The 23,312-nt window shown below is 35.4% G+C and overlaps 1 protein-coding gene across 1 annotated transcript; it reads right to left on the bottom strand.

Annotated features, from left to right (window-relative positions):
* Window positions 1-220: 220 nt before the first annotated feature.
* On the bottom strand, window positions 221-19,362 carry HNF4G (hepatocyte nuclear factor 4 gamma). The gene is made up of 10 exons (XM_053949377.1): window positions 19,245-19,362; window positions 16,244-16,412; window positions 13,790-13,884; window positions 10,173-10,279; window positions 5,868-6,023; window positions 3,893-3,980; window positions 1,747-1,899; window positions 1,333-1,569; window positions 746-868; window positions 221-339 (listed from the first exon to the last, which is right to left on the bottom strand). Exons 1-10 carry the CDS (start codon window positions 19,360-19,362, stop codon window positions 221-223), a joined length of 1,365 nt encoding a protein of 454 aa, XP_053805352.1.
* Between the last annotated feature and the right edge of the window lie 3,950 nt (window positions 19,363-23,312).

The raw sequence follows: 23,312 nt of genomic DNA, 5'->3' as shown, positions 1-23,312 counted from the left end.
CAGTGTCCACAGTTGCAGTTGTATGCAGTAGTCAGAACAGCATTACTTTCCAAATCATGAGGTGTTTTAAGGAACACCCACTTAGTAGTGGCTGCAGAGGAAATAATTTCCTTTATCAATCCTGAGATTTTAAATGTGCAAGTGTTCTACCAATCTATCTAGTGCATGAAAAGGAAGAGAAGGAAGGGAATGAAGGAAAGATAAGACAGAGATAAAAATATCACAATGATTTTTGTTTCAAAATAGATTGCTGTGCAATGACTGAAGCTTGATTTGCAGACATTTTGTATTCTTGCCCAGAGCCTTGTGGAGGGGAAGGTAATGGAGTTTCTGGAGTTGCTGAAAAAAACCACAGAAATAATTACATATTTTTAGAGCCTGGTCTACTCTACATATATATACTACTGCACTGAAAGGGAGTCCTGTTGCATGCTTGGGAAAGGAGTGCCTTGACACGCAGGGATATAGGATATTTTAATGATCAGAATTTTTAGTTTATTAAAGACTGTGCATGTAAAAACAATGATATATCAGAATGGAGCTGAATTTTTAAAATTAAATCAAATTCGGGTCAAAGTCTATTACTTAACACCATTTATATACATACATTTTTAATGCACAATTATTTTAATTTAAGAATTATGATGAAATAGCTCTATGAACACTGACAGGCCACCATGCTAATCAATATTTTAAAATGAAACAGTGAAGTGTTATGACAGAAGGCTAACTTGCAATTACTTACATATCTGTTCTGCATGTACAGGAGCAGACATTGAACTTATGAGGACAGTTTGGCCAGTTAAGGGATCTTGGGCTAAGTGAGGATGCATTGGATGATGCAGATGACTGGCATCATTAGAAGTACCTGCAAAAATAACATGAGCATATATCAATGTAAACGAGCATGTTGTTGCCAGTGACTTATACTTCAGTAATTACATTTCCACAGAGTAAATATTTTGATTGGCAATTTGAATAATTGCCTCTGGGTATTCATTAAACAATTTAACCAGGCTTCAAGCATATTAAGCACTGTGTTTATTTTCACTGTTTTGACTACATTAACAGTGTGTTTCATGAAACATTTCTAAGGATTCTTTCATCTGCCTAGGGAATTGTAGGACAACCCAGTAGTTACAGAGAAGTACATACAAAATCTGTTGTTGTAGGACTAAGTTAACAAGATGAACTGCCAAGACAAGAATGCTTTAGCTAACAATTACAAAACACAAAGCTCAGCCAGTGAGTCAGAGTGGTAGCTTAGATCAGGATTCCCTCAACATCCCAACATGCTAAATTCAACATAATAAAAGATTATTGCTAGCTTACCTCCCAGTAACATTTCCTGAAGCAAACTGTCAATTTTAACAATTCCAAATAATTTAACCAATTGTATCTGCTCAATCATTTGCCAAGTAATGCTTTGGAGTGTAGGCAGTAGAAGAAGAAGTTCTCCAAATCTTCCTCTGGAGTCATACTGACGGTCATTAATATAATCCTCTAAACTGATTTGGACTTGGAATCGCATATTCTTAATCTTCAATGGATTACTCAAGCCTTTTGCATCTTAAAAAATGACAAAAATGTAAAGTCAAGGCATATTATAATTTGGGAGGAGCATCTTTTTTTTTCATTTTATTCTTTTCCATTCAGCTAGATAACACAAACAGATGCTACATTAACAAAAATTACTTTCAATACAATCACATGTAAAACAATTGAGAGATATTTTTGTAAAAATACCTGGATCAAAAAACACAATTGCTTTCAAGCAAGCATATTCATTGTCATCTATTTGAATTTCCTGGAAGGGACGAACTAATTCATCCAGAATCCGATTTGCCACTCGGCAGATCTCCATTTCAGTGCTGTTGCGATGAATTATGTAATTGTTGCCTTAGAGAGAAAGAATATCAACATATGAATTAATAGAAACATTTTGATGTAATGTACTAGATTAAGCCAGTTTTCAAAAGTATATTTCATATTGCTTGATCAAGTTAATTTTTTAAAGTAATAACTCTCCCTTACATCACACACAACTTTTCTTTGCAAACAGAATATATGGGCAGATTATAGCTGTCCCCCAGTAAATACTTTGCACATGTAAGTATGCCAACATGTAGTTACTGATTAGTCCACAGGACCAAGGCTGGTATTTGAAGGCACAAGTGTGAAGCAAGTAGACCTCTATGTTTAAATAACAGATAAATATACCAATGTATTGATCTTAAAATGTCTTCTTCCCTGATTAAAATAATATATCCCAAGCTGAATGACAAGGATTTGACAATAGGCAAGAGGAGACACTGGAAATACTTATTTTTCTAAAGGATGTTTCTGTTGTTCCTAATAAAATTTAGTAGCATTGTAAAATTTTCAGTTAGGAAATAATTTTACCTAGAGTTTTTTGGGTTTTGATTTTTTTTTTTTTAATATCCAATTTGGAGGTCTCCACTACGGTATCTTAATTCACCTTCTGGAGTATACTAGGAATATCATGGAGCTTTCAGAAGTCACCATGCAGTTTTTGAAAGAAAAACTGATTATTATATCACAAGAGATCCACGTCAAAATGACTCATAAAACAGATATCTGCCTCCAAGTATCAAAAAATAAGCCTTGAAGCCTCAAATTGTTTCTTCTTTTGGCGTATCTGCTGATGCTCATGATATATAATTTTCTTACTATTATTTTATCATTGTTTTCCTTTTTACCTTATTACTAATGCAAATAAAATTGCAAATTTATCTTTCTTAGTTTCTGTTAATTTTGTTAGTGAAATTGTATCTAGGTAAATCAGTACCTTAAGAAAGACATTTGTACAGCTTTTGTCTTGAAAAGATTGTTGGTGAGAGAAATACCTTCAGACCAAGCCCTTCTTGTTCTTTTAATGTTTTAATATGTGTAAAAATAAATTCAAGCTAATTCAGAGCTATGAAAAGCTTCCAAAGAGGAAGGAGAACAAGTAGTAGAAAATGTCCTTGTACCACAGCACCAATGAAGAGACAAGTGTGAGTCCATATTCCATATAGCCCTGCCTCACATCAAAAATCCTGCCCACTTCAGAATGGCAGAGCACTGTGTCAAACAAGGCTAACAAATGCCTCATCACATCACTCTCCACACAGGTGCACATCTCATCTTGCTGGGCCTCTCAGCTGCGTGAACTAGAAGACATGCTTCCATCAGTGACAACATCCTCTTCCCTGACAGCCATGTTCCCTTTATACAACCCAACGTAGGAGCCATCTGAGCTGACCAAGAATACGCTCCTGCAGGCGTGTCTCGGCACTGTGCCGTGGTGCACCCATCTGCCACGCAACAGGGACAGCAGGAATGATGTTTACGTGGCAGCCATATGGGGACTGTAGAGGAAGAAGTAAGAGAGGTCTTGGGAAAGTGAGTTGCAGGTAACATGCTATCTAATATTTCAGCCAGCAGAGTCTTCTCTGAATCTGAAGGACTCCTGAGAAAGCTCCAGATAAATGGTTTCATGAAGACTGATAATAGTACATGTGCAACAGGCTGGCTACTCCTTTCCTAAGCAAAGGGATTTTTATGCTGTTTTTGTGGTGTTGTTATTTTATTCCAATTTTTTATGGGAAAGGGTGCAGAAAGGACAATAATGTAAGGAGGCGATTGCCAGGAACTCCTTTAAACTATGGTTTCTGCTATCCAATATACCTTTACCTGTATTAACCTACATGAAAACATCCACCTGCTTTTGCTAGAACAGACACGTGACATTATGTCATTAATAGCTATTTAGCATTTACAGAATGCATTGCTTTGATTGTGCCAGAACAGTTGTCCCACTTAAGTGACTACATCGTTGCTAATGTACTATAACATCATCATCAGTAAGTAAAATAAAACCAATATTTACCTAAAAGTAAAATGTCCTTATATGCCATGGACCGTTTTGCTGCTCCAAGCAACAGGTGCTCCCCAGCATGTGCTCTTAGCAGGGCAACCTCACGAAAAAAAGCAGCAGACTCATTAGATGATAAAGCAGTAAGTTTCAATAAGAGCAAAAGAGGATACATATTACTGTGTGTTAGGTACATGTTGAAGACTGTTAAGATTCCAATGTAAAATATAAAGTGAATGTAAAAATCTGAACACCATAAAACCAGCACCTTCTAATTAAATTGTCATCCTCTGTCATATCTAGCATTCTGTCTAGATTTTAAACATCTGCAAAATGCTTCTCAATAAATATACTACCTGCATTTATTTCTTAATATGTATTGCTTCCCTTGACAAAGTTTCTCTGGCATTTTAAATTGACACTAAAGACACCAGTGGGCTGGAATGAACTGTTACAGTAAATTTGGTTCTAGCAGTGTTTAATTTTTCTCTTGAACCAAAAATTTCTGCAGCACTTAAAAGAGCTTTTTCCCAACAAAGTCAGATATGCTAACAGAGCCACTATTGTCCACAAAGAGGAATCCCAATTTGCACTAGGAAGGAACTTCTTTTATTAGTTTACTCTTAGTCACCTATTTACTTTCCTCTAGTTTTAATGTCTGCTTGAAATTTCAGCAATGGCCTTTATTTCCTCAAAGAACTCATCTTTTGACAAGTAATTCTAATCCAAGCCAGTCATTTTAAAAGAGATATAAAGGTACACAGCACCTGGGTAATACTTATGTGTTAGGACTTCAGGTTCTCAGTAGAGTTACCTTAGCTGCTTTGCTCTGTGGTTTGTAAATCAGGCTACTCCCAGATCAGGAATTGTTTTTTCAAAACCAGATGGCTTATTTCATAACTGAATGCACAATGCGCCTTAGAAACTAGCTCTCACAAATGAAAAGGTTGCATTTGTTTTATCTCTCAACATCCTCATCCCTATTTTTCTAATGTACTTAAGGTTTCAGAGTATTTCCCGACATGTACTCTTCAAGCACAGCAGGTGTGTTTTCAGCCTATCATTCTAATCTGATATTTTATTTTTTTAAATGCATATAGGAACATTTTAAGGATATTTGATACCTTCTCTTTTCCTCCATGCTATCATAACAATAAAAGCAGCAATATTTTTTGCTTGCTTTTGTTGCCCTTGTGTAGTAATGACATTTGAAATTCTTTTTCACATGAACAGTTTAAACTTATTTGAGTATGTTGCGCTTGTGAACATATGTGCTCTGTCAGTCTGCAAAGACATCATTTAACTTCTTTTTTGGGGAGTTTCCTGTGGCCTGAAACATACCCATATTCCTGAGGAACAATATAAAGGGGAATGATTCAGTCCAAACCACGGATAACCTGACACTTGCAGGGTTTTGTTAAAAAACTGAGAGACTGAAGAAGCAAAAGTATTTCCACAATTCCAGTTCACAGAGTGATTTTCAAGATGAATCAGATTTTGGTGTGGAATCAAGAGATCCTAAGCAATGAATTAATGAATATAATTTTAGTACATTGTATTGCATGAAAGATTATTTGCTATGGACTGATACCAATATGTTTGGAATTTGTTTGAGATTCTAATCGCTTTTGGTTTTTGCAAGTAGAGAAGACTTGCTTCAAATTAAGTAACATGCTGTCTTATACCATATTATAATGAAAGGTGAACATGAAAGAAATACTTTTTAAGGTCAGAAAAAGTTCTGCTTCCAAAACACTACAGAAAGAACAAAACACTTAAAGCCATGCTTCCTTGCTGTTTCTTTTTGTTCATGTCTTTTCTGTTATAGTGGTGTTACTTCACAACTTAAATAAAATAAATTAAGAGGCTAGGTCTAGTATTCAGCTCTATTTGTTCAGACAAAAAAGAATGAGTGCTTCATCCTGACATTTAAATATCACAGAAATAACAGAGCAGTAATTAGAGTTTTCTCTTTGTTCTCCTCTTATACCTGGTCATCGAGTGGTAATTCACAGAAGCCTGGAATATATTTAGCCCATTCCACCAGGACCAAAAGTTGTTGCTTCATAGATTCACAGACATCACTAACACCAGCAATTTTCTTAACATTTATATCAGTGCTAGCACCAGGACTGGAGATTGAGATCTAGCCATAATGAGAGAAAAAAATGAATGATGTTTAATTTCATATAATTTTATTTTCACTAGTTAGTAGCATATTTAAGAAAAAATCACGGCAGTAATCACAGGTACTCTTGAGAAATTCCTTGACCATATGGACCATTACCCTGTACGTAAATGATAAATTTTTCTTTCTCATTATTACCAGTATGCATTGCAATATGCTAAAGCTTTAATTAATCATATCATGATACAATATCTTCTCATTCCAAAATACTATTTTTAAAAATACTATAGCTCTTTTCATTTGTAGAAGGGAGGTGTTTTGAGTTTTTTTTTCTTTAAAATGGTTGACATTTACTTCATTTCAGAAAAAAATAAGAGGTCATAGTGGCATGTAGTAATATTAAGGGACAGAGATAATAAGAGAAAGAGAATGATAAAGGGGTAGCATGCTCTTCTAGTAGAAAGATAAGTATCATTAACTGTGGAAGGTAAAACAGGGGGGTTTTAGTGCCTGGAGGAGAATGGTTTGTAATGATGAAGCAGTGGTATAGGCAGAGGCCTGAGATGTTTCAGAGGAAATGTAAAGGATATGAGTGTGCATTAGACCACCTGCAGGGAACAGTGTTCTGTGAAATGGCAAGAGAGCAATATCTTTCTGGGCCTAAAGCTGGGGCACTTCTACTGAGACAATTCCTGAAATTCTTAATGGCTTTTCAAGGAAAGGAACAAAATCAGGCTTTCTTTTGAGCCAGGCAGGAAAGCCAGCTTAAGATAAAGGCAAACCCGAGAAGGTAAGGCCAGTTTATGGTACTATGGAAACAAAAAGAAAAAGGAAGCAGAAAAGGCAAAAAAAAAAAAAGAAAAAAGGAAACAAAAGGAAAAAGAGAGAAGAAGAAGAAAAAGAAGAAGAAGAGAAAAAAAAGAAACAGAGAAAAAGAAAAAAAAAGAAAAAGAAAAAGAAAAAAGAAAAAGAAAAAGAAAAGAAAAAGAAAAAGAAAAGAAAAAGAAAAAGAAAAAGAAAAAGAAAAAGAAAAAGAAAAAGAAAAAGAAAAAGAAAAAGAAAAAAAAGAAAAAGAAAAAGAAAAAGAAAAAGAAAAAGAAAAAGAAAAAGAAAAAGAAAAAGAAAAAGAAAAAGAAGAAAAAGGAAAAAGAAAAAGAAAAAGAAGAAAAAGAAGAAAAAGAAGAAAAAGAAGAAAAAGAAGAAAAAGAAAAATGGGAAACAAAAAGATCACTGTACAAGGCCTAAGAAACTGACTTTCCCTTCATGTTTTATTATCAAAAGCATATTTGGGAAATTATGTAGCATGATTATCTTCCTCAGGAAAAGAAATTAATTGTTTGGTCTTCCACTACCACATTCCTATTTTTCAGGATGGTGGAAAGTATTTAGTTTTGACTCCTGCCAGTTCCCTTCATTCATATACCCATGTTAAACCCCACAGTGGGATCTATAGTGAAATCTCTTATCCTTGAGTAGTCAAAAGGAGTTGTACTTCAGAACTAAAGCTCTGTGCTTCCTACATAATTCAGTAGTGTAAAACAGTGAAAACAGCTTAGATATTTATGTCAGTTAACCAGCTGAACATTAGCTCTCAGGGAAATACAGCAGCTAGGCAGGTGAAAAATTCCTCAGACACATAATTCAAAGGCTATCACGTAGGAAAATGGTTAGAGGTATTGCCTCTTTGTAGACAGAGAATGTGTGAAATCCATGCTATAATCATGAATCCATTTCTGGCATCTCCTCTACAAAAAAGGATGTTGAAAATACTGATATTCATTCAGGTGAGAGCTACCAGAGCGATTCAGTCTAGAAAAACTTCAGTACAGAAAGACAGTAAAGAAATTCAATACATTTCCTTTATTTTTTTTTTTTTCCCAGAAGAGTAAAAAGGGTCTTGATCATGATTCAAAGGTACAAAGAAGAGATTTCTGATAGTAGGTCACACTCTGAACTACCTGAAAATGATACTAACCATGCAGCAGCTAGAAGATACTACAAGACGGTAAAGAAGAGGTAGATTGTTTAACTGTTAGACATACTGACCTATGAAGTTAATACATTGTCCTTCCCTTAATATATTTAATCAAAGCTGTGCATTTTTACAATTTACGTCTTACATTACAAACTACAGTCTCCATGCTGAAATTACTTGGTGAACTTCTGCTGGAGGTTCGTGGGATGACTCCCATGGAGTTCATTATGAACACCTAGGATTGCATATCTTGACAAGGATATGAAGCTATGAACTTTTCAATTTCTATTTCTTTATATTCATATATGGGGTACAACACAGGACTCACTGACTTGATAGAATCACAGATTAGCACATGTTAGGAGGGACCTTGAAAGATCATCTAATCCAAACTTTTATGAGAAAGGAATCCTAGAGATTATCTAACACCCTGTCCAATTGCATCTTGAAAATCTTCAGTGATGAGGACTTCACCACACCCATCCCTGGAAAGGTTGCTCCAGTAATTGCTTGTTCTCACTGTAAAAAATTTCTTTCTTATATTGAGGTGAAATCTTTCCCAGTGTAACTTGTACCCATTAATGAGTTGATGAACATGAAAATGTAACACTGTATCCCAGTTGCTCTGAAAACCTTCAGGGACAGATGCCTTTACTCATATGAGAGTCCAGCATGCCCTTTTCATATTTATTCATATCTCCCAGGTCTGTATGAGAAAAATTGTACTTAGACAATTCCCCCCTGTAAGGGATCTTAAGGAACAAAATTACTAATTTTCCCTATTTATTATGAACACTTCAAAAGGGATGAAAATATCTATTTTTCCTTATTTCATATGAACATTTCAAAAAAGATGAATGCCACCCTCTTCCTCATTTCACAGCTGAAGTACTTGGATAATCATTTGGGACTCTACCACCTCCTCTAAGTCTCTTCTCAGGACTGAACTCATCTTACAGACCTATTCAATTGAGGGAGAAGTACTTTTAAGACTTCTTTGCTTTTCCATCCTGCTAATGGAGTCTCTTGGACTTTAAGGCCAAGATTGTATCTTCATATATGCTTGACATAATGGAAGCAATTCTGTTCTACTAAAACATATCAAATAGTAAGTACAATAAATTTGTGTATACACAAGGAGATGTTTTAGGCCAAGAACCTACTATTTGAAAAAAACCTTTGTCTTATAAACAGCTGAGGATGTGATTCTGTTCAAGACAGTTCTTATTTCTGAACTGCATATACCAGTTGGAAATGATTAAGGAGTATTAAAAAAAATCACAATAAGCAGGTTCAAAAAATTACAAAGGAGATAAATATAGCTATATTTTTCATAGTGTATAGGTAGGAAAGGTAGGAAGGTACATTATGTTCATCTAGTCTGCCCGGACATGCAATACGTGACAAAGACTATAACCCAGTAATTCCTGCATCAATTCTTTACAGGCAGTTCCAGCCTAAGAGAGATGCTGATAAAGAACAAGATTACAAAACATTTGGGGATGTATAAATCAGTCAGTATGAAATCATAAAGGTGGCAGTTAAATTCTAAGCAAGTTAGTAAGAGGTGCAAGAATGCAGAATCAATGATCATGATTTATCTGAGGTGCAGAAAAGGACTGGAGACTGTTCCATTCAGCAATTGATTCAATAGGAAAAAAAAAAGAAAAAGAGAAAATGAAGTTCAGATGAGACAAAGAAATTTAAAAGTGAGATGTGAATAGACTGCAGTTGGAACACTTCTGTTTTCCTTACTTGTAATGTCTAAGGATATTAAAAATGGGATTTCAAAAGAATGTAAGGAAATGAGTGTCCACACCCCTTTGAATGTAATGGCTTTGGACAAATTTTTCCCTACGTTTCATGGGAAAGCCTGCTTCAAAGATAGATAGATGCCACCAGCTGCCTAAGACAGCAGTTGATTTAAAAGCAGTAAGAACCATAAACCTTTATTAAGAAAGGTGCCTAAGACATATTGTTCTAGAGAAAGTAAAATTTTTTTATTGACTATGCTTCAAGAATGTATTCTATTACCACTTCTTCCATTGAGAAGAGGAAGCTGAGTGCATTTTGGAAGTAGGAAAAAAGTAATCTCAATAATTATCTTCGATACAATAAGAAATTGAGAAGTATTTAATTTTAGTAAAAGTGGTCTTAATGTCACTAAATAATTTTGTCATAGATCTCAGTACCTGGCGGGAGAGTGTCTCGGCTTGTGACAGTGTGCTAATAGAGGGACTGTTGCAGCCATCAAAAGTGTTTCTTCTTGTACTTATCCTGTCCCGTTCATTTTGTACAGCTGGAAAAGAATAATCATCTCATTTATTGACTTGTAAACACTGACACAAAGAATAATTTCAGAACTTTACTAGATTCCAGAAGATAACTGTAAGAACTGAAAGGTATGCCATTCAAAGAAGATGATCTGTGTTTAGCTCTGAGTGATGAGGAAGGATGATATACATGTTTATAGTCTCTATTGGAACACTACTTGCCTGCAAAAAGCATGTATAACTAATTGCAGATAAACACTGAATCATCTGCACTGCTGTCACTAGCTTAATTACAGTCAAACCTCTTTCTTCCTTTGAACTTGAACACATGGTCTCAATTTCAACCAATTTAATAAGTCAGGCTTTATGATAACAGCAGAAATGGACATTTCCAGACTACCAAACAGGTCAAGTGGTATAGCATCACCACTGAAAAAATATCTCTCAGAGGAAGTATGAAAGCCCTACTCATGTTCTGCTGTAGGAAACAATGAAACAGGAATGAATCATGAATTTAATGCACTAGTAAGATAATTTTGAAAGTTAAATCTCAGGTTCCTCCTCAGTGACATTGCATTCCTAGCCAGTTTATGGAACATTAACTAAGTTTCATGGGGATAAAAAATCAACCCAAAAACCAGCACACGAAGAAAGTTTTAGGACAGTAAATTCATTAAGTTTTGTCTCATGGGGTCCAAAAACAGGCATTTGAAAGAGCTTTGGATAAGAAATCTGTAATCAGCACATGCAAAGCTTATGAAGCAAGAAAGTATACTTTTAAACCAAAGGAAGAAGAAAAAAATAAAAACTAACAGTCAGATCCTTCTAAAACCAAGATATGTAGTGAAAGATTAGGCCAAGGAAAAGAAAAAAGGGGGGGGAAATTGTGCCAATGGAAACCTTTCTATTGCATGAGCAACTTCATTGTCTTTTAAGAGCAGCAGCTTTATTCCCAAAGATACATTTGCTATATTGTTTGTGGTAAACAATCTGCATTACAGAATTTAGGAGTAGTAGAACAAGTTTCAATTTGAAAAAAAAAAAACATAAAAAAACCCCTCTGTGCATTGAGTAGGTTCAGAGTTTATCTGAACAATGCACAGTTTATTCAAGAGGTGTACTAACTTTTTTGCAGGGACATTCACTGATGGACCTTTTATTAAGGTCACAGGAAGAAATCTTGTGTGGTGATAAACACACAGTATGTTGTAGACAGGAAAGAGAAAATATAACCTTTTGTAAAAGAATGCTGAAACAAACATTCAATGCTGAAACAAACATAGGTAATTAAAATAAGTTCAGCACTGATTAGTTTTGCAAAAACAGTAAGGTATTCTGAAAATACACCACTAGTGAAAATCGCTGGTGGAGCACACTTAAAACCATAGTGGATGCTTTAATTTTCTTCTACATACACATAATTTTGGATTACTAGACTAGTCTATGTGGCTAAAGCTTTATTGTCAATTCAGGCTAAAAGTGCCTTAAACAGAGACTTCATGAGGAGGGTGGAACATTTGCTCAAAGAGGACTTGTAATGCTTTTAATAACTGAAGCCTCTTTTTTCTTTGTCCCAAAGAAAAGAAAGAGATTTTCTAAAAGTGTGAGAAAATATCATAGACTCTATGCTATACTTACTTATACTATGAGACATGCCCTGATCATGTAGAGAGGTTATAACAAACAAAAGCTATGTTGAAAGTCTTAGACTCAGTGGGATCAGAGTAGGGCAGAGTAGCGTTAAGTGGGTTAAAAATTTTGTGCCATGCTAGGCTGCATTAGCATCTTGAGGGAAATGAGCATTTCTCTGTTTTGGGCTCCTCAGCACATGAAAGATGCTGGAAAAGTAGGTAGTGTCCAGCAGAGGGCTATGGAGATGTAATCCACAAGATGCACAAGGTGAAGTAGAGACAGGCATCTTTGCTTATGTGGAAAAAAGAGGAGCAACATGGATGTGAGGGTCTTCATTTCTGTAGCATATAGAAAATAGAGACAGATTCTTCTCAGATGCATAATGAAAAGACAAGAACCAATGGACGCTACTCTAACTGCACTAAGAGATATTCTAACTAGTTAGAAGGAAAAAACCCTTCCCAGTGAGGGTGGTCAAATACTGGAAGAGCTTGTAGAGCAAGAGGTTTTTCAATCTCCCCTCTCACAGACTGTGTAAATCTGTCTGGACAGGGTCCCAAGCAACCTGACTGAACCTAGATGTCAGCCTTGGTTTAAGTGGGAGCTGAACTAGATGAACTCTAGATGTTTCTTCTGAGATAAACTATTCTTTAATGCCAGGTTTTGAAAGTCTGTAAAGTTCTTCAATTTGCAAAACATCTAGGGCTGCTGCATATTCACAGATCTTTCTCTTTCTTCACATCAGATTCATAACATATATACAATATGTTACTGACTTAATGGCTCAAATTCCAAAAGGCCAAAGTCTCTTAAAAGAGATGCACAACAGTAGGCAAACCTATTTCATACACCATGTAACACTGTTTAGAATATCCCCATACAGCTTTCAAGGAGAAAAATCCATTTTATCTCATACCAATAACTTGATCACTAGAAAAGTACTGCTACAGGACAGACACTTAAGAGCATAAAGAAAAAGCTTCCTTTGTACAGACAAAAAGAATGATAGCCACATTACAAGAGAACTAAGCATTCAAATTTCAGACTGGCCTGCAAGCACATGCACCATGCTCCAAACAAAAAAGGCAGCAAAGTTTGTGACAAACCACTTTTGAGTGTGTATTTGAAACAGAAAAGGACATCTTTTGCCTCTACATCATTATTGCCTTTGAAACAACAGCTCAAACAAAAAAATAAACCCTCTAATATTTGCACTGCTGCTCTTTCCCTGTTGCTCTGCTCCTGTGGTGATCTGGTCCTTCCACTTTGACTGAAGAATCAATGTGACACATGCTTCTCATATCTGTCAGTGAGATGCTAAGTAACAATTTTCCTATATTAAGCCCAAGGGAAATTAGATTTTTTTATTAATTAATGTGGACTCTCCACTGACAGCTGCCACTACTCTTCCCACTACTTTTTCACTCAACTTCACAGTCCTTTGTCTGGCTTAAATGCTTCATATGTTTAAATTTAAGGGAAGAAACAGTAAATTGGCCCTGTCATTACTTAGGGCAGGGGAAAAAAAAAAAAAGCCAGATATAGATTTTATTACTCAGATTTGATAAACATTTTAAGTAAAATCTCATGGTTTGAATATTCCAGCAAATGGTTCAATATGTAGAAATCAATGAATTTTGGTGAAAGAATTAATGAATTAAACAGTTGCAAATTCACTTTTAATCCATGGACTTGTTAATGTTCCAAGTTCTAGAACTGCTTATCCTTGAAAGTTAGAAGACATATATTTCACCTAAATATAAAAGCACTTTGTCATTATGAAGGTATTGTAGCAGACTTTCCATTGGTTTGTTCTGCTGGAGTTTTTTAGAATTTTCATTATATTTCAAAGCTAATTCAGATTTTTTTATCTTTGTATATCAAATAATAAATGACTCCGTTACCTTCCTTTTTCATTCCTGCTCGAAAACACTTTTTTAAGCGACAGTATCTGCATTGATTCCTTTTGTCCTTGTCAACAATACACTGTCGGTTGAATCTATCAGAGACAAGAAAAGGTAAATGTTTACAGCATTAATAAAGTAGCACCCTGATTACAAAGAAGAAAACCAGCTACTTTGTCCTGGCAGAATAATGTCTATAACCACTGTCAGAATAATGTCTATAACCAGACTCTCTGCTTCGGTTGCATTGATTATTCTTCTTTATTAATCAGTTTTGAGAGGTGTTTCAAACCTGATAATTTTCCAGGAATATATGTGTGTGCATAAACCCATGTATGCATTGCAATAGGCAAGTATGGAAATTTTTGTAGGGATGTGCATCATTTACACCTCAATTGATTTGTGAGGTATGTCAGTAACTGGCTGCATCAAATGGAAGTGGAAGAAAAAAAAATAAGAAAAGCTGCAAATAGAAAAGGAAAGGACAATCAAAGAAAAAGTCATATGTTGCTGGCATGGAGGAGCCCCTTAGCTGTAAAACCATTACCCTTGTCTGGCAGTGTTTACTCCTTCTGGGAGATAACAATGAAGAAGCTGCATGTTTTATCACTACAGGTGGCAACCTAAACATGAAATGAGAGGAACCAACACAATGAAATAAAGACTTGAGGAAATACATGGAGCACGACACTGCAAGGCAGCTTACCCAGGCTATTATGCACATCTACAGGTGTGCTTAAAGGGAATGCATATGAGCCATTTGCCCCTCTCTCTGTCTAGGTCTGCCTTTTTTTCTTTGCATGTGTTTGTTAGGTAAACAGACTCTGCAAAAGCAGAGCTCTTCCTGAAATCACTTATGTCAGCTCTTAACACACCACTTTAGGGGCATGTCTATGCTATATCACTGGATGATGTTTGTAAGGGAGAGGTTTCCTTATATTACGCAACCAAAGAAGAGTGTAGGAAACAACATCTCCAGTAACATGGCATTCTTATGAAGGTTTTATCGTCACCCCATGCAATAGCACAGGGGGACAGAGATTGGGGGCTACAGTCAGTTCACCACATGTTGTCTCTGCTGCTGCTTCCTGCTCAAGGGAGGACTCCTCTCAGTCTTCACCTGCTCCATTGTCAGGTCCCTCCCAACAGAGACAGTTGTCCACAAACTTCTCCAATGTTAGTCCTTCCCATGGGCTTAGTTCTTCATGAGCTGCTCCAGCATGGGTGCTTTCCATAGCATACAGTCCTTTAGGATTGGGCTGCTCCAGAAGGGTCCCTTGCAGGGTCAACAGTCCTGCCAGAAAACCTTCTCCAGTGTGAGGTCCTCCTTCAATGGGGCCACAGGTCCGGCCAGGAGCCTGCTGCTGCACAGTCTTCCCATGGGGTCACATCCTTCTTTCAGGTATTCACCTTCTCCAACAGCAGGTCCTCCATGTGCTACAGGTGGATATCTGCTCCTCTGTGAATTTCCATGGTTTTCACAGGGACACTTGCCTCATCATGGTCTGTACCATGGCCTGCAGGAGAATCTTTGCTCCAGCACTTAAAGCACAACCTCCCCATCCTTCTCCACTGACCTTGGTGTCTGCAGAGCTGTTCCTCTCTCGCGTTGTCACTGCTCTTCTCTGGCTACAATTTTTTTTCTGCATAATAATTATTTTTTCTTCTTGAATACATTATCCCCAGAGGTACTACCACCATTGCTGATAGGTTCAGCTTTGGCCATCTTGGAGCTGGCTGGCATTGGCTTCACCAGACACAGGGGACACTTCTGACAGCTTCTCACAAGAATCCACTTTTGTAGCCATATTGCTACCAAAATCTTGGCATGAAAACCCAATATACCCCTTCAGTGATTTGTTCAAACTCATTGAGTTTTCCATATACTCTGCTCATGACTCAAAATGGACATTTTATAGCCCTGAGCCTACACAGATAATTTCATCAAACATGATGCAGTGTGGTATTTGGGGCACCATTTGGAAATTAACAGATTGCCATTCAGACAGACAGGGGGAAGTGGCTGCTCAAAAGATCTGTGTGTCGCACCAAGTGGGAATATGTGCAGATGTGTTTGTACAGTCCTTAAAAAAAGACCCATAAATCTTAGACTTTCTGTTCAGAAACTACCTTCATAAGGAAAGAATTTTAGGAAACAGTTAAGTATTACAGTTTTCACATTGAAGTGAAAGTATGAGCATTTTTTCCTTTTTTTTTTTTTCAGGAGATGACTTGTAATCATAAATAAAAGAGTGAAACAGCTTCTCAGTGATGTAATGATATCAACAATATCATCAAGCACCTGGAACATAGTTTCTGGAATGTGTAATATCAAGTAGCACTCCTTAAGAAAAAGCTGAAAATCCCCTGACATAACTGAAAAATTCTGATAAGGTATGAATATAATTTTTGCTTAAATTCATTAATTTAGTGCCTCTAGAACTTTTGAAATACCTGCATGAATAGACGTGGTTTTTCCTTATGCTACGTCTAAAAAATCCCTTGCATCCATCACAGCTGGAAGCACCATAATGTTTTCCGGTCGCTCGGTCTCCACATATTGCACAGAGACTGCTGACCCCGTTGTCAGCAGCATTCATGTTGACAGCTTCTCCTGAACTGTCTGACAAGAAACAAGAACATACACACTTATGGATAAGACTTCCAAAATCCACCCCATGAGCAAATTGTACCTAAACAGAGGCTTTTTCTAGCCTTTTCTCTTTTAATTGCCACTTAAAATTTATATAGCATGACCCACCTGATTACATCTGGTTCTTACTGACATGAACACTTTCAAAGTGATAGAGATGTTAAAAGAATTTATGAAGTTCATAACAACAAATAATCGTGTTCTAAACTCTTTTCAGCTGAAGGGTTAAAAATAAAACTGCACTTCTGCATTTATAATTATAAATGTTCCTACTAACATGAAGAGGAACTTTGGCACAAAGCAGTCTTAATTGGCAAAGATCTCATGTATCAGTTCTCATACAAGCTGGCAATAGCTGGCAACTCTTACAAAGATTTGTGACATTAAAAAAAGAAACAAAAAAAGAAGGATCTTGTACAACTTAAAAAAAAAAAACAAAACAACAAAAGTACATGCTAAGAGCATACTGTTAACATGTCTGTTATTTCCTTGAAGACTTTTTTGACAGGAGCACTGGTGCAATCTTTCCTTGCACAGAATATTAGCTATGTGATTAACAGTTAGTCACTGAATATGGTAAACACTACTGAATAAATTCACCTGAAATCAAACCAGATATATTTATTCTTTGAGTCACAATGTTAACAGATGTGTTCAAAGAAACAACTGCAAAATAGCTTTTTCTGTTTTGGTTCTGATTTAAATGGAAGGAAAATATACCCTAAGCATTTGTAGCTGTTTTGTCCAGGAGAGGAAAGAGTGCCACATTAATCAGATATGCAAAAATGAATTCAAAAGTCAAATACATGAGTTCATGAACAGTATACAGGATGAACAGTAAAACTGTTAATATTGATTAATATTACTCATATTGTATAGATCCAACCAAAATGTATAACACAGATACATTATAAAATTTTAGTTGTGTCCCACAAAGGTTAAGAGTTCTCTAGATAGAGAGAGAAGCAGCCTTTCTGTTTTGTTTTGTTTTACTGAGTTGTAATTGATAGGAATTACATTAAAAATTAAAAAAATAAATCTTAGAGGTAAGAATTCAGTTCTATAAAGAACTTATTTTAAAATTAGGATTGTCATGACTGGAAAATTTTAAAATATTTTTAAACTAGGTTACAGAATTGCTTTAGAAAAATGTAAGACCTTTCTTTTGGAGTTTTGTAGCTTTGTATCATATAGCAGAGTAATTGAAAACATGATATTTAAATGTAATGATGAAATATTTCACAGCAATATAAGTTGTGCGCATATATATAAAAGGGTATATGTATTTTCTTTGGTATTATTGTGAACCAAAATGTCTAGAAAACTGACCTGATATTGAAAAATTCTTTGATTTCAACAGAATTGTGTAATTTGCCTGAATGTGGCTTGTTAAACTTCTCTAAATGTTCCTAATTAATTTAAACAGCTAGAAAAGATATAGAGGAAAGTTCATAAGGGGCAGCTTTCAGTTCCAAACTAGCACTGTAACAATACAATGTTTTTATAAATGCTATAAGAAAATACTTTGGCTAAACTCAAAACAAACTCTAAACATAAAAATGCTGCACCTGATAATTATCAAGCTAATCACTTACAGTGATAATTTAACCAGCTCTATCACCAACACATAATGCAACCAAGCACAACCTCCCTAATCTGCCTTCTCATTTTATTTAACATTAACAGGTCCAAAAGGGTGCTATTCAGCAAAAAACATATGACCAATGAAATACCCATATTAGAACAAAAAGCAGAGAAATCATCTAAAGTTATATAATCATTGTTGACAGCTACAAATTTAGTTAGTGCATAAAGTTCTGTTTTTTCTTCCTAAATCGATAACCAAATCTAACCTTCTGTTTACTAAGCTTGCTGTAATTTAACATCAGAAATTCAGATAAAACTTAAAGCCCAACAATAAAAAGTTAACTAGGTTCTATATGGCAGGTGCTAAATATTTTTCCTGCAAATCACTACATATCAGTTCTGCCTTTTAAAAATACATACTACTACAGAACTATGAATTATACTTTAAGACACAATTAACCAACATTTTTAGTGTATTAAAAGATTTGAAAGGCCATTTTTGAGTACTTTAACTTGCTTGATACTTTTATTCACAGTATTTTTTGTCAGTACTAGATGGCAGAATAAAATGGTATGCTTTCTATTTCAAGCATAAATTATTGAGAAAAATTCTCAAAAATTGCATATTAAAAAATCTTCCTAAAGTGTTACATTAGCCAAACGCAAATACTTTTTCTCAACTAAACATTACCCTCTAAAAAGCTGATGTGATTATTTTTAAATCCCTCTTGTGCATATATACACTTAGCTAGAAAGGCTAGATTAATACTTAAATTAAAAAAAAATATTAGTATAACAATTAGAAACTAGGCATCAAGAAACAGTAGCTAATTTTTTTCACAAACCTCTAGATAATTTTTTCCTTTCCTTCTGAAACTTATATACAAAATATACTTCCATGTCCAAACTGTCAATACCAGTTATTCATTCGTCTTACAGTAAATAAAACAACTGCTGAATAGACCATTTTTTTTCCTTTGATTAACTGACTGGTGACAGTACAGCTACTTTATTATATATAACTTCTCTTATATTTTCCTTAAAGAATTATAATGTTACTAACTCAGAGTCAGCGATGAAGTGTAAGAGAGCAGATTTGTAGTTTGAAAATAACCCCCAAATGCTCCATTAATAAAACATTTAACTAACACCTTATAGCATTACTCCACTTTTTCTGTTAACTGGCTTGAATTTGCTTCAAAGGGCAGAACTCACCATTGCCATTATACAGAATCTGCATAGTTTCAAACTCCAGTGCTGTATACGTTGGATCTAAAACTTCACTGTAGTTTGCCATTTCCATGTCCAGTATTGGTTCTGAGAGACGCATCATTGAATGCAAAAGCAGTGAAAAAGCTGTTCAAATGTACAACCTTCCCATTCTGTTTCACAGTGATTGATAATCCAAAGTTAACTATAACTGTGTCACTTGCATGCAGCAATGGGAGGAGCTGGAAAACTGCTTCTGCATGCTGTATTTTACCTGGGTGTTTTTTTTCTTTTATGATACAGTGCAACCCTTCTGATAATCTTGGAATGCTTTTTGAAATAATCTTATCAGGAGTTGTTCTGGTTCCAGTTCTTGCACGAACCCAAGGACATGCAGGAAGCTTCCTATCTCTCATGCTTTGCTGTACATTTTGCTGTCAATGTATGGTACGAACAGTTCTAAACAAACTACTCTGGTTGTTCTATGTAGAAACTAATTTCATGTGCCATTTTGCTCTCTCACTTCAGAACAATAAGGAAATGTGATATGATTATGGACTATCTCAAACTATACCGAAATCACCCACCAACATATTTTAAAAGACAGCTGTAAATTCTCTCATTTTACAGCTGGTAATGTTCTTTCCCACTGGTAATGACTTAGCTCTGTAGGCATCCTTAAGCAAGGAAGGCTTCAAGTCACACAAGTCTGCAGCAAGGCCAGTTCATAACTCCCTCCATCACACACAGTGCTGCTGCAATGGCTCCAGGCACTGTACCCTGCAGCCTCTCAGACAGCAGCTTCCTGCTCTAACCCTTCTTCCTACAAGATGTGACAGCTGCATGGCATTTCCAAGCACCATTCAGATGTACAGGGGGAAAAGAAATATTAATCACCTTCTCTGTAATGAAGAATCTCTGGGTAGATCCACAGCTCATCAGTTGGTAGACATGGTGTATACAAACCCAGCTAAAAACCCTCCTGTAAAGCTGCTTGAATCTGTGCCAAATATATACCTGAACAGCAGAATTTCACTTGATAATCTGGTGCTTTCAAATGTTGGATAGAAGAATTTCAAATGTTATTATTCTCAATACATTCTTTACAGAAAACTTTGCAGTCCTAAAAAATAGTTACATAAAGAAAACTACCCAGTTAATGCCTAATTAAGAAGAGCTAGTAACTGCATATACAGCATTGAAATGCATATTTGAATGGAAAAGTGTCTGCAGTTCCTACTCAGTAAAAGTAGCTGTAAAAGGGCACCATAAATTACCTTCTTGATTAAATAACTAAATAAATATTTTTAAAAGTAGTTTATGACAGACAAGCTACCACTGAAGGAGGAAAATTTACACTAAAAGACCTACCAAAAAAGCCTTTCAAAATTCATTCTTCTAATATCCATGTCCCCAGGATTACCTGAGAGACACAAACCATCCTGTCTCCTTGTGGACATGTAGATATAGTCTCAGGCCAGTTCTCCTCCTGACTCCAGCAGAGCCCAGTAACATAATTATGACAACAGGATTCTTGTATAATTCACACATCTATCCCTAAACCAAAGTGTATTTACAGTTGTGTTACTGCTTGCACAAATTCTCCTCAGATTTTGGCGGGTGTCCACAGGGGCTGTCCTTTTCAACCTACTGCTATTAATTTTCCTCTGAACCATTCATCCATTATTATATTTAATGAGATATCAAAAAACTGCAAAAGTTACTTCTTAAAAAGATCAGCTGATATGACTACAGATACTTCCTATACATGACAGAAGACAAATAATACAAAATATGGCAATTTATAAAGATATTTAGAAATATGACTGAAATTTTAGAATATTCACTGCCTACAGTCATGGAAAAAATTACTCAGAAAGTGTCATTTCACAGTAGTGGAAGTGTACAAGGTTTCACAGTTTTTAAACAAAGCTAATATTTCTTTCTTTTGCTTAAATAAGTATATCAAATTAAGATTGATGAAAACCTATTTGTTGACAGCCAATATTGTTTAGAAAATCACTGTAATTTCATCATGAGATAGAATAATTTTATATTACCTGATGGCTCAGTTTGGAAAGTTTCTTCTGTAGCAGAATTTGTTGTATTTGCTATAACCATTTGTTGTATTTGTATAGTTTTTGCTATAAAACTAATTACTAGTTACATAAAAAATGATTCATTGCCTTCATATGCTACTTAGCATAAAATAAAAATGCTTACATGTTAACTAGAATTATCTATTTTTCTTCAGTGTACACTTTTTGATAATATGTTCTATAAATATTATCTGGCTTATAATGCCAAATTTGTATGCTTACAAACATATCTATTGTATATTTTTTATTTCAAAATGCCAGCCCTGACAACATTTTGGCATATAAGTAAATTTAAAATAAGGGAATGAATGTAAGATGGAAGATATCATGTATGACATGATCAAATCCTGCTATTCCCTCTGCTATTACCAGAACTTCTTCAATGCTGCCAAAACAGGCCCCTTAGTGACTGCTAAAGAGAGGGAATGAATTGACCCTTCATACTTCTGTCATCTAAAAACTCATTTCAATTGATTTTTTAATATGGAAAAATGTATGCTATAGGAAAGACATTCTTTATACTATTTTTTCATGTTTTGCTAAGGAAACTTCTTACAGTCAAATCTTGCACTCATAAAAATGCGCTTTCTGGGGGATTTTTGGCATCATGAAGTATATCATGAACAATTAATGTATACTAAATCACTATGGTAAAATATTAATATGTTTTCTTTCAGCCTTAGGTGGATTAGAATGCAGTCCTGGAATTAGAACAGTTGACGAAAGAAGCTAATGATGAACAGCTTTTGGTCTTATGTCAGTTCAAGCTTTATACTGTTCACTAGTATTCAGACTCCCTCACAGCAGATTTCTTTTCATATTGGACACCTGCACTGTTTTTCAAATTCTGAATGACACGGCAGCTTGTAGTATAAAATAGTCTGAGTCAAGTCATCAACTACTGACAGCCAAGAAATATCACCCTAAGGTAAGCAAAAGTTTTAAAACTGTGTAATTAGTCAAACCGCTAAGCACTTCTTTGAGATAAGTGATACTGTAAATTTGAGTAAGAAACAATTTCTCAAAGTAAATTTTGCAGTAATTGTGAAGAGAAAGCTACACGATAATGGTTTTGTTCATGTGGTTTTCTTGCTTTTTTTCTTTAAATCTGATGACCTCAGGATCACATATAGAAAGCATTCCTATCTTATCTTTAAGACTATTACCTCTGTTAATTGTTCAGCTCTCCATATTAAAATGTAATCATTCTTTCTGACTGTGGTATAAAATACAGCACAACCTAATAAAATCAAGGTTATTTCCATAAAAGTCTTCCTGAAAATAAAAACAAATCTCAAACTACTATCACCACTGAAACAGTTTTGGTTTTCTCTTTTAATAAGTAGCAATATGTCCTTTTACCTTTCCAGCTTAGTGAGAAATGTAGGTTGCCAGAAAAATGTGTTAATTCAAAGGTTTTTTTTTTTCTTCTTTCCAATGTATTCTGGATAAGAACACATCTTCACTCGATTTCTTGCTTTGTAAGTACAGTGAGTTGTGATGGACATACTTGGAAGGCATACTGTTTTTGTCAATAATCTGTCATATTTATCCAGAATGCTGGCAAAACACACATTTTGATCTATTTGCCTCTTGATGGCTGGCACACATAGGTCAGGGTATACATGGAGGTCATACTAAAAAACCCAAAAGAAACCATATGAGCTAAGCCAGAATGCCTCCTTACTACAGTAAACTCAAAGACCTCCAAGCCACAGAGTTTATTTGCCAGAAACTTGCTACCCAGGAAGCAGTGTGAAATTGTCCGCACACCCATGGGCAATCTCATCTTTGCCTTACAAAGGTACACACCCATGTAATAGCACAGACTGAGCTTTCCTCTCCTGGAACACTCCCTCAGTGTCAGGAAGAACACTGCTAGTCACCATCACATCAGCTCTGCTGACACCCACCCCCAAGTGCTTCATAAATGGTCCATGAGTAATGACTGGGAAATGTTTGCTTGTGTTCTAAA

The sequence above is a fragment of the Vidua chalybeata genome, chromosome 1, assembly GCF_026979565.1.
Source record: "Vidua chalybeata isolate OUT-0048 chromosome 1, bVidCha1 merged haplotype, whole genome shotgun sequence".
NCBI classification, from domain to species: domain Eukaryota; kingdom Metazoa; phylum Chordata; class Aves; order Passeriformes; family Viduidae; genus Vidua; species Vidua chalybeata.
Note: the sequence above shows the minus strand (reverse complement) of the source record. Positions and strands in the feature narration are given on the sequence as shown.